Here is a 12,674-nt window from a genome sequence, read left to right on the forward strand (position 1 = left end):
CAGTTAAAAGGTCTCTACTATAACAAAAAAATGGTATGTTAAATTACCAAACTGCAATACATTGTATGTCTGCCAAGAGACTTGAGACAACATTATCTAAAAATGAGATAGTATTGTGTTTTGGTTGTGAGAATAATTCCCTTTTTTTAAAAAAAAAAACAGAGCCCAATGCAGTTTCAGACATCTACATTGAAAACATCAATTCCACAACAGTCAATTTAAGGTGGAACAACTCCGACACAAATTCTGCTACCTACACTTACAGAATATGCTTTGAAAAAAATGGAACTGAAATGGAAGAATTTGCTAGTGGCACCAGTACAACAATTGGAGACTTGGAACCTGGTACATGGTACACATTCACAATATTTCCACGAGTAAATGTAACTGAAGGGGACCCAAAAAATGCATCAATTTATACAAGTAAGTAAATGAAGATACATGATGCTTTCCGGGCACTAAGTATTTTTATGTTTCAAAGCCACGTATGTTATGCAGAATATGGCAAGTAACTAACAAAAGCTTCTTCACTATGGTCAATGTTTAGTCCTGTATATGGTTTCCATACTACTGCAAATGCAGTTTCAGTATATTCTAGCCAAAGAAGTAAAGCTCTTCTCCTTCCCCAAGGGAACAGTTTTGCCTCTGTGTATTTGTGTGTGTATGTGAGAGAGAATGGACTCCTTTCCCCAATATTTGGATTATGCCTGGCATGCCCATGTCTTGTAACAAGGAACAGAAAGTTGAAAGTATGTGAGCCATTATTTAAAGAGAGGTTAAGGGAGAAGGTAACAGAGTGTGCCTATCCTGAAGTCACTCTGATCACTGTGGTTGAATGGGGATTTGAATGCTGTCACCCTTTGCACTATCCTGGGTTGGCTTGAGATATAGATATAATACAAAGCTGATGCCACTGTGCACTAAGGTACAAAAGAAGACCATGAGGATAATGGTAGATATGGAAATTGTGTGGCTGCTTTATCATTTGTGAGTTCTGATCAGGCCTCCTCTATTTTGAGATTTTAGAGGAGGGGTCTGATTTTCAGACTTCCTCATCTGTACATAAGAATGCATGAAACTACTGTATTTCTAGCCTAGTATTGTCTGGCAATATTTCAGGTGTCCATTGTGTCTGACCAGACATCTGTCCCAGCTCTGCTACCTGAGATTATATGGACAAAAAATGCTAGAGATCAGCTGGGACAAGATAATGAATTTATTTCTGTCTCATTAACCAAACAAGTTTAATTTTTTAATTGATTCTATGCTATGGCTCTACCTCTGGCAAATCATGCAAGAGACAGAGATTCAAAGTATGTGAGCATATAAATATCAGCTTTAAGAAGTGTTCAGAAATTAAATTTAGACATCTCTGTCTTTAATTTTTATTTTAATTGTTAAAATGTATATGCTCTGACAAAGTATTCATTATTGAACTTACAGTATCTGTGACAATTTTTTCTGACAGCATTATGCTAAGAAAACAATGCTAATTTCTTTCAATGGTGTTTATTAAAAATTGCCCAAATCTTCACTTTTTTAAAAAAAACAGAGCCCAGTCCAGTCACAGACATTCATTGTAGCAGCATCACTACCCAAGCTGTAAATTTAATGTGGACCAGCAGTGATCGAAATGCTGCAAATTACAGATATAAAATAATAGTTGATGGAGATGACTCCAGTAGGATGGAAAACTCAAGTGAGACCACTGCAGTAATTAGCGGCTTGGAACCTGGTACATTGTATACATTCACAATATATCCACTAGTAGCTGAAGTGGAAGGAGATCCAAAGAATATATCCACCTACACAAGTAAGTAATTTAAAATGCATAGTTATTTCCAGCCACCTTCAATGTTCCCTCTAAGCTGCAGAGTTTTGTGAGCAAAAATTCTACTTTGTGAGCTACTGACATTAAAGTTGTGAGCTACTGCATAGATTAGATCAGGGGTGGCCAACGGTAGCTCTCCAGATGTTTTTTGCCCACAACTCCCATCAGCCCCAGCCAGCATGGCCAATGGCTGGGGCTGATGGGAGTTGTAGGCAAAAAACATCTGGAGAGCTAATGTTGGCCACCCCTGGATTAGATTATTGTGTGCTGGGGTCATCCTTCCTGAGCCAAGACAAAAATATGTGAGCTGGAGTCTAAAAATGTGTGAGCTAGCTCATGCTAACTCAGCTTAGCTCATGCTAACTCAACACTGGTCACCTTGTATTTCTGTCATGGCATAAATTCTTAGAGGGGAGTGATGTACAATCTTTTATGTTTTGAGGGAGAGGGAGAAAGGAGGAGTCCCATCGAAGGTGGAACCTGTCACCGTCCTCAACCATAAGCCCAGCGGAACAACTCCGCTTTACAGGCCTTGTGGAAGTGTCAGATTTTGCAGGGCCCAGATCTCATATGGAATAATGTTCCACAGGTCATAGGGACAAAAAAGCCCTAGCTCCAGTTGAGGACAGCTCTTTGGGCCAGGGATCATCAGCTTCATGGCCATGTGGTCCACTTTAGTGTCCCAAAGTGGCTCATGAGAGTAAGTTTGCAATGGGATTTGGAAGTATGGGTAGGATCACCTGTGCACAGATACAAACTGCACCTGCAATTATTAAATTTAAACTCCAACTATAGGAAAATCCTGGTGAAGACAGCAGGAGAAAATGAGGAAATATTTATTTTTAGCATCACTGGTTCAGTGCTAAAATGGGCCTCTCCACCCAAAACCCCTTCGACTTGTATGACCCATCCTGGCAGCCCCACTCTCCCCGCCGCTCTCGTGGCCCCCGCACTTTCCACTGCCACTTCTCAGCACCCCCCAATCTCCCCACCACTCTGGTGCCCCACCTCTGCAGCGCCTCCCCCTCTCTCCCACCCACCCGGTGAAGCGCCCGCTCCTGGAGCTGATCAGTGGGAAAAACTGCACCGAGGCTGGCGGATTGGAGGGAAGTGGGGAGGAGGCAGTAGAGCTGCCTGCCTCAGCACAGCTTTCCCCACCAATCCGCTGATTGGCGGGGGTGGCACCTTGAAAGAGCCCTAGGAGCTGGCACTTCACCAGGTGGGTTGGAGGGAGGAAGGGGGAGGCACTGCGGAAGGGGGTGTGATCTGCCAGAGCAACGGTGGTGGAGAGAGTAGGGGCCGCCAGAGCAGGGGGCCCCTCCACCCAAAATTTTATTCCATGGGCCCCCCCACCTGAAATTTTCTGGCTACAGGCTTAGAGATGGACTATTCTTCAGTGGTCCAAGGTGGGGCATTCCTGACTTCTGGGATGTAGCTCTTCCTCGCCACAAGCAGAGTTGTAGAGCCTTTGCGATCCCTGGAAGGGAGGGAACTCAGAACTCCAGTCTTCAGCTGGTCTTACGGCAGTAGGTCATGGTCTACTGTGCTCTAGAGAGCACTGCGTTTCCTGGAAACTTATTTATTTTAGTTCTTTGTTTTTTGTCAGACCTGACTGATGGGCAGTGCTCTCTCTAAGCTTGTGAATCTTGTGAGCAAAAATTCTACTTTGTGAGCTACTGGCATTGTGAGCTACTGCATACATTAGTTTGCTCTGGGGCAATTTTTCCTGAGCTAAGACTCAGCTTAGAGGGAACACTACTGATGGGTCTCCTCTGGCTTGGTCAGGGAAGCCACCAGGGAGTGGGAAGTTTTGGGTCCTCAACCCTCCCCCCCCTTTGTGCAGCCTCTTGAGGCAGTGGAGGAATTGGGAGTTTGGCAGCAGTGGGGAAATTTTCCCTCAGCCCCTGCACCTCCCAAGGAGAGCCACAGCCATGGGGACTCCAGCTCTAGGGCCAGGAACTTCCCTAGCTGCTCCAGGAGAAGCAAAAGCAGTGGCAGCTATAGTGGCAACGGGAAGTGACAGAATTTGGAGACAGCTGCAGGGGCAGAGCATTGGGCTTTCATGCGACTCCCAACACCTCCAAAGTTGACTGTGGGCAGAGAGCTGGCTTTGGCCACAGAAACAGCCCTCCTGAACCATGGTAAGGCCAGATTCCATTGAATCCTTCCTGGGCAGCCCTTGGCATGTGCAGGAAAACTGATACTAATTTTCACTTTCATTTTCTTGAGCAGGTAATGGCAGCATAGGAGGACCTTTCTGCCTCCCTGACTCAGGCAGCAGGCTCTCAGAGCCAGGCCCGACCTTTGCTTCCAGTCCCAATGGAGAGAAGAGCACTGTGGAGAATGCCCAGGCCATCCCTTTAGCCTGGATGAAGGGGGAAACAAGAGGCATTCCCTGCAATTAGGAAGACACCAGCTGCGTCCCTCAGGGGAACAGTTGGAACATGGAAGGGACTTTTTCCAGTGGTGCTTCCAGGGGCAGAAGGGAAGTCTGATCATCTTACTTCTCTCCCTAACTCAAAAGGAGAAAGCTGGACCAGTCTGCTAGATGCAGTAGGGAATTCAGTCCTTTACTGGGTCATTTGAAGTGGCTTAATCTTCTGCCACTAAGGAGGAGGGGAGGCATACAGTACCCGTTTTCAGGCCTCTTCTCTAGGTAGTGTAAAAGTCTCCCCAAGATGCAGGCAGCACAAAGAGAAGGCTGACCCAGGTCCAGATTCTCCACAGGGTTCTGGAGTCCCCCACCCCCAAGGTGGGGTTGACTCCCACTGGAATCTTTCCGTCCTCCCCCCCCCCCCCCCATGGTTTTTTCCCATAAGGGGAAGGAGTTGTGCAGGTTGAACCAAAGTGAAATCAACCAAATTTTATTTCTGTCCTCTTCCCGCCCCCCCTCCCCCCAAGGATCCTAGCAACAGGCCAAATGAGCAGAAATGCTCCTTATTCACTATAGCAATTTATTCTTGGGATATCAGCATCACAATCATCTGCTTGCCATGCAGAAGGTCCCAGGTTCTCTGCCTGGTGTCTCCAGCTAAAAAAGGTGATCTGGAGGAACCCTGTTTGAGACTGCTGCCAGTCTGAATAGGCAGTGCTGATTTCGATGGACCAGTGGTCTGACTCAGCAGAAGGCAGCTTCATGTGTTCAATGCTATTATTACAGGGGTATTTTCTCAAGCTCCTAGGGATGATGGCATGTTCAAATTAATGTTAATGCCATGTCATTAACCTTGGCAGCATTCACTTCTTTAGATGCCACTCAGCTATCAGCCAAAGCCATGATCTTCAGAGTCATAGTCAGAAGTTACACTCGTTTGTGATGTTGGTAGAATCCTTTGGCAGTCAATGGCAGCATCCCGTTTGGGGAAGATCCCAAGAAAGCTGCAGGGTCCAGTTCCTCCAGACCTGTCAAAGGGAGAGGGGACCAGATTTAAGAGCTCTGAGTAATGGAATCATAGAATTATGGAATCACAGAATTGGAAGGGATCATACAGGCCATCTAGTCCAGCACCCAGCTCCATGCAGGATCAGCCTAGAGGACTGCCAGTGAGTAACCTAAATAATCTCAGGAAGTGTCATAAGAACATAAGAGAAGCCATGTTGGATCAGGCCAATGGCCCATCCAGTCCAACATTCTGTATCACACAGTGGCCAAAAAACCCCCCAAGTGCCATCAAGAGGTCCACTAGTGGGGCTAGAAGCCCTTCCACTGTGTCCCCCCAAGCAAAAGAATACAGAGCATCACTGCCCCAGACAGAGAGTTCCAACAATAAGCTGTGGCTAATAACCACTGATGGACCTCTGCTGCATATGCTTATCCACTCCCCTCTTGAAGCTGTCTATGCTTGTAGCCACCACCACCTCCTGTGGCAGTGAATTCCACATGGTAATCACCCTTTGGGTGAAGAAGTACTTCCTTTTATCAGTTCTAACCCGACTGCTCAGCAATTTCATTGAATGCCCACAAGTTCTTGTATTTTGAGAAAGGGAGAAAAGTACTTCTTTCTCTACCTTCTCTATCCCATGCATAATCTTGTAAACCTCTATCATGTCACCTTGCAGTCGATGTTTCTCTAAGTTAAAGAGCCCCAAGCGTTTTAACCTTTCTTCATCCCTTTAATCATTCTAGTTTCCCTTTTCTGCACTTTTTCCAATGCTATATCTTTTTTGAGGTGCGGTGACCAGAATTATACACAGTACTCCAAATGGGGCCACACCATCAATTTATACAGGGGCATTACAACCCAGACTGTTCCCTGGAAGGTCGGATGCTGAAGCTCAAATACTTTGGCCAGCAAATGATAAGGGAGCACTCACTGGAGAAGATCTTGATGCTGGGAAAGACAGAAGACAAAAGAAGAAGGGGATGGCAAAAGATGAGATGGCTGGACAGTGTTACTGATGTAACAAACCCGAATTTGAGCAGACTTTGGAGGATGCTGGAAGACAGAGGGGCCTGGCGTGACTTTGTCCATGGGGTCGCAAAGAGTCATACTCGACTGTGCGACTGAACAACAACAACAAATTATGATACTGGCTGATTTGTTTTCAACTCCCTTCCTAATAATTTCTAGCATGGAGTTGGCCTTTTTTATTGCAATCGCACACTGTCTTGACATTTTCAGTGAGTTATCTACCATGACCCCATGACCCTCTTGGTCAGTCTCTGCCCGTTCACACCCCGTCAACTTGTATTTATAGCTAGGATTTTTGGCTTCAATGCGCATTACTTTGCACTTGGCCACATTGAACCTCATCTGCCGCATTGACACCCACTCACCCAGCCTCGACAGATCCCTTTGGAGTGCCTCAGAATCCTCTCTGGTTTTCACCACACTGAATAATTCAGTGTCATATGCAAACTTCGCCACTTCACTGCTTACTCCCAACTCCAAATCATTAATGAACAAGTTAAAAAGCATGGGACCCAGTACTGAGCCCTGTGGCACCCCACTGCTTACCATCTTCCACTGCAAAAATTGCCCATTTATGCTCACTCTCTGCTTCCTATTAATTAGCCAGCTTTTGATCCACAAGAGGACTTGTTGTACAACTCCATGATTCTCCAGTTTACTAAGGAGCCTTTGATGAGGAACTTTATCAAAAGCTTTCTGGAAGTCAAGGTAAACAACATCTATTGGGTCCCCTTTGTCCACGTTTGTTCACCCCCTCAAAGAACTCTAACAGGTTAGTGAGACAAGATCTTCCCTTACAGAACCTATGCTGAGTCTTCCTCAATAACTTGTGTTCATCAGCATGCCTACTCATTCTGTCTTTGCTCATGGATTCTACCAACTTTGCCGATATTGAAGTCAGCCTGCCTGACCTGTAATTTCCCGGATCTCCTCTGGAACCCTTTTTAAAGATGGGGGCGACATTTGCTACCTTCCAGTCCTCAGGAATGGAGGCAGATCTCAATGAAAGATTACATATTTTTGTCAGGAGATCCACAAGTTCACCTCTGAGTTCTTTCAGAACTCTTGGATGTATGCCATCCAGGCCTGGTGACTTATTAGTTTTTAATTTGTCTATCAGTTGTAGGACCTCCTCTCTTGTCACCTCAATCTGACTCAGGTCCTTCAACACCCCTTCCAAAATTAGTGGTTCTGGAGTGGGCAAACACTTCTCATCTTCCACAGTGAAGACGAAGGCAAAAAATGCATTCAGCTTTTCAGCCATTTCCCTATCCTCCTTCAGTAATCCTTTTACTCCTTGGTTATCCAAGGGCCCCACTGCCTCCCTGGCTGGTTTCCTGCTTCTAATATATTTGAAGAAATTTTTATTGTTGATCTTTATGTTTTTTGCAATATGCTTCTCATAGTCCTTTTTTGCCTGCCTGATCACAGCCTTGCACTTGATTTGCCACAGCCTGTGTTCCCTTTTATTAACCTCACTTGGACTAGCTTTCCATCTCTTAAAGGAATCGTTCTTACGTTTTACAGCTTCCATTACTTTGTTTGTAAACCATGCAGGCTTTTTCTTATACCTATTTGTGCCTTTCCTAAATTGTGGTATATATTTCATCTGAGTTTCTAGAATTGTAGTTTTAAATTGCCTCCAAGCTTCTCCAAGGGTTTTGACTCTATTTACTTTTCCTTTCAGTTTCCTCTTCACATGCCTCCATGTCAGAGAATTTACCCCTTTCAAAATTAAAAGTGGTTGTGTTGGTCTTTTGGGGCCACTCCCTATTTATACAGATGGTGAAATCAATAACATTATGATAACTGCTCCCGAGTGGTACAATCACTTTTACATCTCTCAGCAGGTCTTGGGCATTACTTAGAACCAAATCCAGGATCGCCCTGTCCCTGGTAGGACCAAATCCAGGATTGCCCCACCCCTGGTAGGTTCTGTGACCATCTGCTCTAGCACAGTCATTGAGAGTGTCTAGAAACTCAATCTCTTTCTCCCGATCAGAACACATATTGACCCAATCAATCTGTGGGTAGTTAAAATCATCTATTATGACAGTTTTTACATTTAGCCGCTATCTTTAATTCTTTCATCATATTATAATTGTCCTCTATCTTTTGATCCAGTGGGCGATAACAAACTCCTATAGTTAAATTTCCTTTTGGTCCCATTATTTCAACCCAAAGCATTTCTAGAAGGGAATCTAATTCTCTGACCTTCTCAATCTTACTGGAATGTATACCCTCTCTGACATATAGAGCCACCCCACCTCCAACCCTTCACTCCCTATCCTTCCGATATAATTTATATCTAGGAATCACTATGTCCCACTGATTCTCCTCATTCTACCAAGTTTCTGAAATACCCACAATGTCTATGTTTCCCCCCAGCACTAAGCATTCCAACTGCCCAATTTTACCTCAGGCACTTCTAGCATTTGTGTGCAAACATCTATAATTTCCCAGGCAAGTTAGGCCCGCAACCTTCCTCCTGCTGCCTCGAGACTTTGGCAGACAGTCCATACTCTTTGTCACCATCTCAGTGGACAACTCTTATCCATTGCCTGGTAGAAAAGTAACAGCTAACCCTTCATCTCTTTGAGATGAGTCCTCCCAAACCAAAGACATGTCATCTCCTGTTGGCTTTCCCCCAAGATTCAGTTTAAAAACTGCTCTGCCACCTTTTTTATTTTAAGCGCCAGCAGCCTGGTTCCTTCTGAGGAAAAGTGGGGACTGTCTCTTTTGTACAGCTCCTGTTTGTTAGGCATCCCAGTGCCTAACAAACTTACACCCTTCCTCCCTACACCATAGTCCCATCCACGTATTGAGACTTCTAATTTGTGCCTGTCTCTCCAGCCCTGCATGTGGAACAGGTAGCACTTCTGAGATGGCTTCCTTGGAGGACCTGGCCTTGAGTCTGCTGCCTAGCAGCCTAAATTTTTCCTCCAGGACCTTACGACTGCATTTCCCCACATCGGTGCCAACATGCACCATGACCACTGGCTCCTCCCCAGCACTTATCAGCCTATCCACAACACACATAATGTCTGCTACCTTCACACCAGGCAAGCAAGTCACCACCCAGCCACCCAGCTATCTACTTGCCTAAGGATCGAATCACCAGCTACCAAGACCCCCCCTGCCCAGGGATGGTTCCTTGGCACGAAAGGACACTTGTTCACCAACTGAAGAAGAGGACCCTTCTGAGGGTGCATTCCTCTTATCCTCAGAATGGTGCCCTGTTCCCTCTTGACCCTCATGCTCCCTGGCAGCAATGGGGCTGCCATGTTTGGGGAGGGGCTCATCTAACAAGTCCAAGAGTCTTCTCCGAGTGCCTAAATGACTGTTTCTGCTTCTCCAGGTCAGCCACCTCGGCCTCAAGGGTTCGAACTCGTTCCCTGAGGACCATGAACTCCTTGAATCGAGCACACACCCAAGACTTCTGTCCAGTGGGCAGATAGTCATACATGTGACACTCATTGCAAAACACTAGAAAGCCTCCACACCCCTGCTGGTGCTCTGTCTTCATAATAACTTTTAAAATATACAGTCCCCCCTGTGAGGAACCCGGTCAGAGACTTTTCTCGGGAGGCGACCACTTTAAATTTCTCCCCAGTCACCTTCCCTCAGTCCCTCAGTAACACTCCCAGAAATCCTGTCAGAACTATTAATAATTGGCAGCAAACGGTTTTAAAGTTAAAAACCACAAAATATTTATTAAGGAACAAAAGGCAAGAAAGAGTGATGAAATATTATTATGACTATTCCCTATTAAAAGGTAAATCAGTTGGCAGCTGGTTGGCAGAATAATTCAATTATAGAGAGTAGAGATTTTTCAGGCTGAGGTAAAAATATAACCTTTGGCAGAATATCTTTTAAATAAACAATAAGCCAGGCAAGTTTCAGAGTCCCAGTAGACTCTACTTCACACAGGCTGTCTGTGCCTTCTAGGCACTCAGGATGCTGTTTCTTCAGATGTTTTACCCTAACTTAGGCAGTGCCAAATCATATAAATAACAAACTTCAATCACTTTTCCACACACACATAGAGAACTCCTGACTGGTGTCAGTATTCTCCCTCACAGACCCTATCACACTAGTTATCTTCCAGGACTCACGCCCCTCAATTCTGATGCGTCTCATCCCCACAGCTAGTCCTCTGGTCTGAGTCTTGGGCAACCTTGCTGACCACCAGAATCCAGTTCTCCCCTCAGTGTGTATTTGTGTGATCTAGTTTGTATTTGGAGATTGCTTGATGCACTGGCAAAATCTCCCTCAGAGAGTTCCAAACCGCTGAAAACTCCCTCTTCCAGACAGAGTCCACTCAGAGCTCTGTCTCCCACAAAGAGCTCAGCCACTCTGGCCACTCTCAGCCCCTCATCCAGTTGGTTTTACAACTGCCCGGCCTAAGCCCACTGTCTTCACTTCAGACTGGTGTACTGAAGACCTCTCTTGAAGACCCCCTGGCTCAGACTAACAATCCTGAGGTGATTTTCTGCTGAGTAAACCTCCAAAGGATACTTTTCCGTTGCTTGGACAACGTTCCAGCCAATCGCTGCAAGCCTGTTCCTCAGTTACTCAGGATAAATGCCTGAGTCCATCACACCCCCTTTAAAACCTTTTGTGTTTATGTGGCTCTCCTTCTGGAAGGACCTTATTGGGAACACAAGGAAAATAGGGATCTGGGTTCCTGGTCCTTCCTGGGCTTGCGCCTCTGGCAAGGTGCAGCCTAATAAATGTAAAGAGGGTGGGGCCTCAATCTGCCCCAGGCAACACAGACACTCCCATTGAGCAACAATCACCTACAATCACTTACAATCATCAAGAATCATCTATTGCTGGAGCCCAGGGCTGCTGGATTGGGATCTTTAGCACTCCAGGTGCTAATAACAGGACGTGTCCTGGTTCATGTAAAGTAATATGGCCAAAAGCTTATGTGAACAGGCGGGGATACCAGGGTGTTTTTTGGGTACTTTTTTTTTCTTGCAAGGTTCCCACTGCAAAGGATAGAAGATCACTTGACATCTTTAAAGGCAGTGAAGGTGACAGGACTAGGCAATTCGCTAGCAGATCAACTGAGGTGGAGAGTTCTGATACAATCGGAATGAATGCTAAAGGAGGCAATATTCCAACAGTTTTGTCTATGCCTTGACAGGGCAAAATTTTCTAGTACCTAAGTTATAACATAGACAGGGTCATCACAACATAGTGCAGTAGATGTGCTAAGCTTCAAATGACTAAATCAGCCTCTTTCCACCTTTCCTCCAATTTAGCTGTTTTCAAAGAGTGTTACAGAGGATCAGTTTGGGGGCAGAAGAAGTTCCTTTTGAGCCATGGAAGTTGTGATTCAAGGCCAGCTGAACTGTCTTACAGGAGCTCCTGGTGTTTCCTACTAAGGAGAATTTTGTCTACTAGGATCAGTCAAGCATCCCAGCCAGGGTTTCCTCAGTCTAGCAGTTTGGAGGCTGAAATTGCTGAGCAGTCGTGTTAGAACTGATAAAAGGAAGTACTTCTTCACCCAAAGGGTGATTAATACATGAAATGCACTGCCACAGGAGGTGGTGACAGCTGACAGCATAGGCAGTTTCAAGAGGGGATTGGATAAACATATGGAGCAGAGATCCATTAGTGGCTATTAGCCACAGGGTATTGTTGGAACTCTGTCTGGGACAAAGATACTCTGTATTCTTGGTGCTTGGGGAGGGGCATAGTGGGAGGGCTTCTAGTGTCCTGGCCCCACTGATGGACCTCCTGATGGTGCCTGGTTTTTTGGCCACTGTGTGACACAGAGTGTTGGACTGGATGGGCCATTGGCCTGATCCAACATGGCTTCTTTTACCTTCTTATGTTCTTATGTTTTTAACAAGGTGTCCCAATGATACCTGGAGGGTTTTTCCAACCCTGGTGACAAGTTCTTAGTTTGGATTCCCTCTTAGTCTATATTCGGGCAGGATGGTGTAGATAGTTTAGTACCAGTACTCTTAAAACTCCAGGTAGTGACCTTTTCAGCTGTTAGGGGTACCAGAATAGGAAATACTCTTTTTCAACAACCTCATGCAAGGAGATCCTTAATGTCACTTCAGTTCAAATAACCAAGCAAACCCAACTGTATTTTAAAGCCAGGATTTCAAAAAATTTAAACATTTTATTTCCATGTTCTAGAAAATGTAAGTTGCTTTCAGCTTCCATTTTGCATAAATTTATGACTGAATTTCCAAGTGGTAATTTCTTTTGTTATGTTACATAAGGTAGAAAAAAATGTGTAGCTTGAATTCAGAGTATGAAACAGAGGAATAATAACATCTTTTTTTATTTTAACAATGAATATCTATGCTCTGAGGAAAACCTTTGCAAAGAAAGTTTCAGTATCTCCGTATATGTGCCATGGTATTTTGGGCAGCATTGTATAAGGAAACAATAATTTCTTTCAGCGG

At 45.0% G+C, this 12,674-nt stretch overlaps 1 protein-coding gene across 1 annotated transcript in view; it reads left to right on the top strand.

Annotated features, from left to right (window-relative positions):
- Nucleotides 1–12,674, top strand: part of PTPRJ (protein tyrosine phosphatase receptor type J) — a 130,702-nt gene that overhangs the window by 73,435 nt on the left and 44,593 nt on the right. Inside the window, exons 5-6 of the mRNA XM_060262134.1 lie at nt 163–423; nt 1,553–1,813. Of these exons, the coding sequence (XP_060118117.1) occupies nt 163–423; nt 1,553–1,813 (522 nt within the window). The remainder of the gene's footprint in view (nt 1–162; nt 424–1,552; nt 1,814–12,674) is intronic.

This window comes from Heteronotia binoei, chromosome 21, assembly GCF_032191835.1.
Source record: "Heteronotia binoei isolate CCM8104 ecotype False Entrance Well chromosome 21, APGP_CSIRO_Hbin_v1, whole genome shotgun sequence".
NCBI classification, from domain to species: domain Eukaryota; kingdom Metazoa; phylum Chordata; class Lepidosauria; order Squamata; family Gekkonidae; genus Heteronotia; species Heteronotia binoei.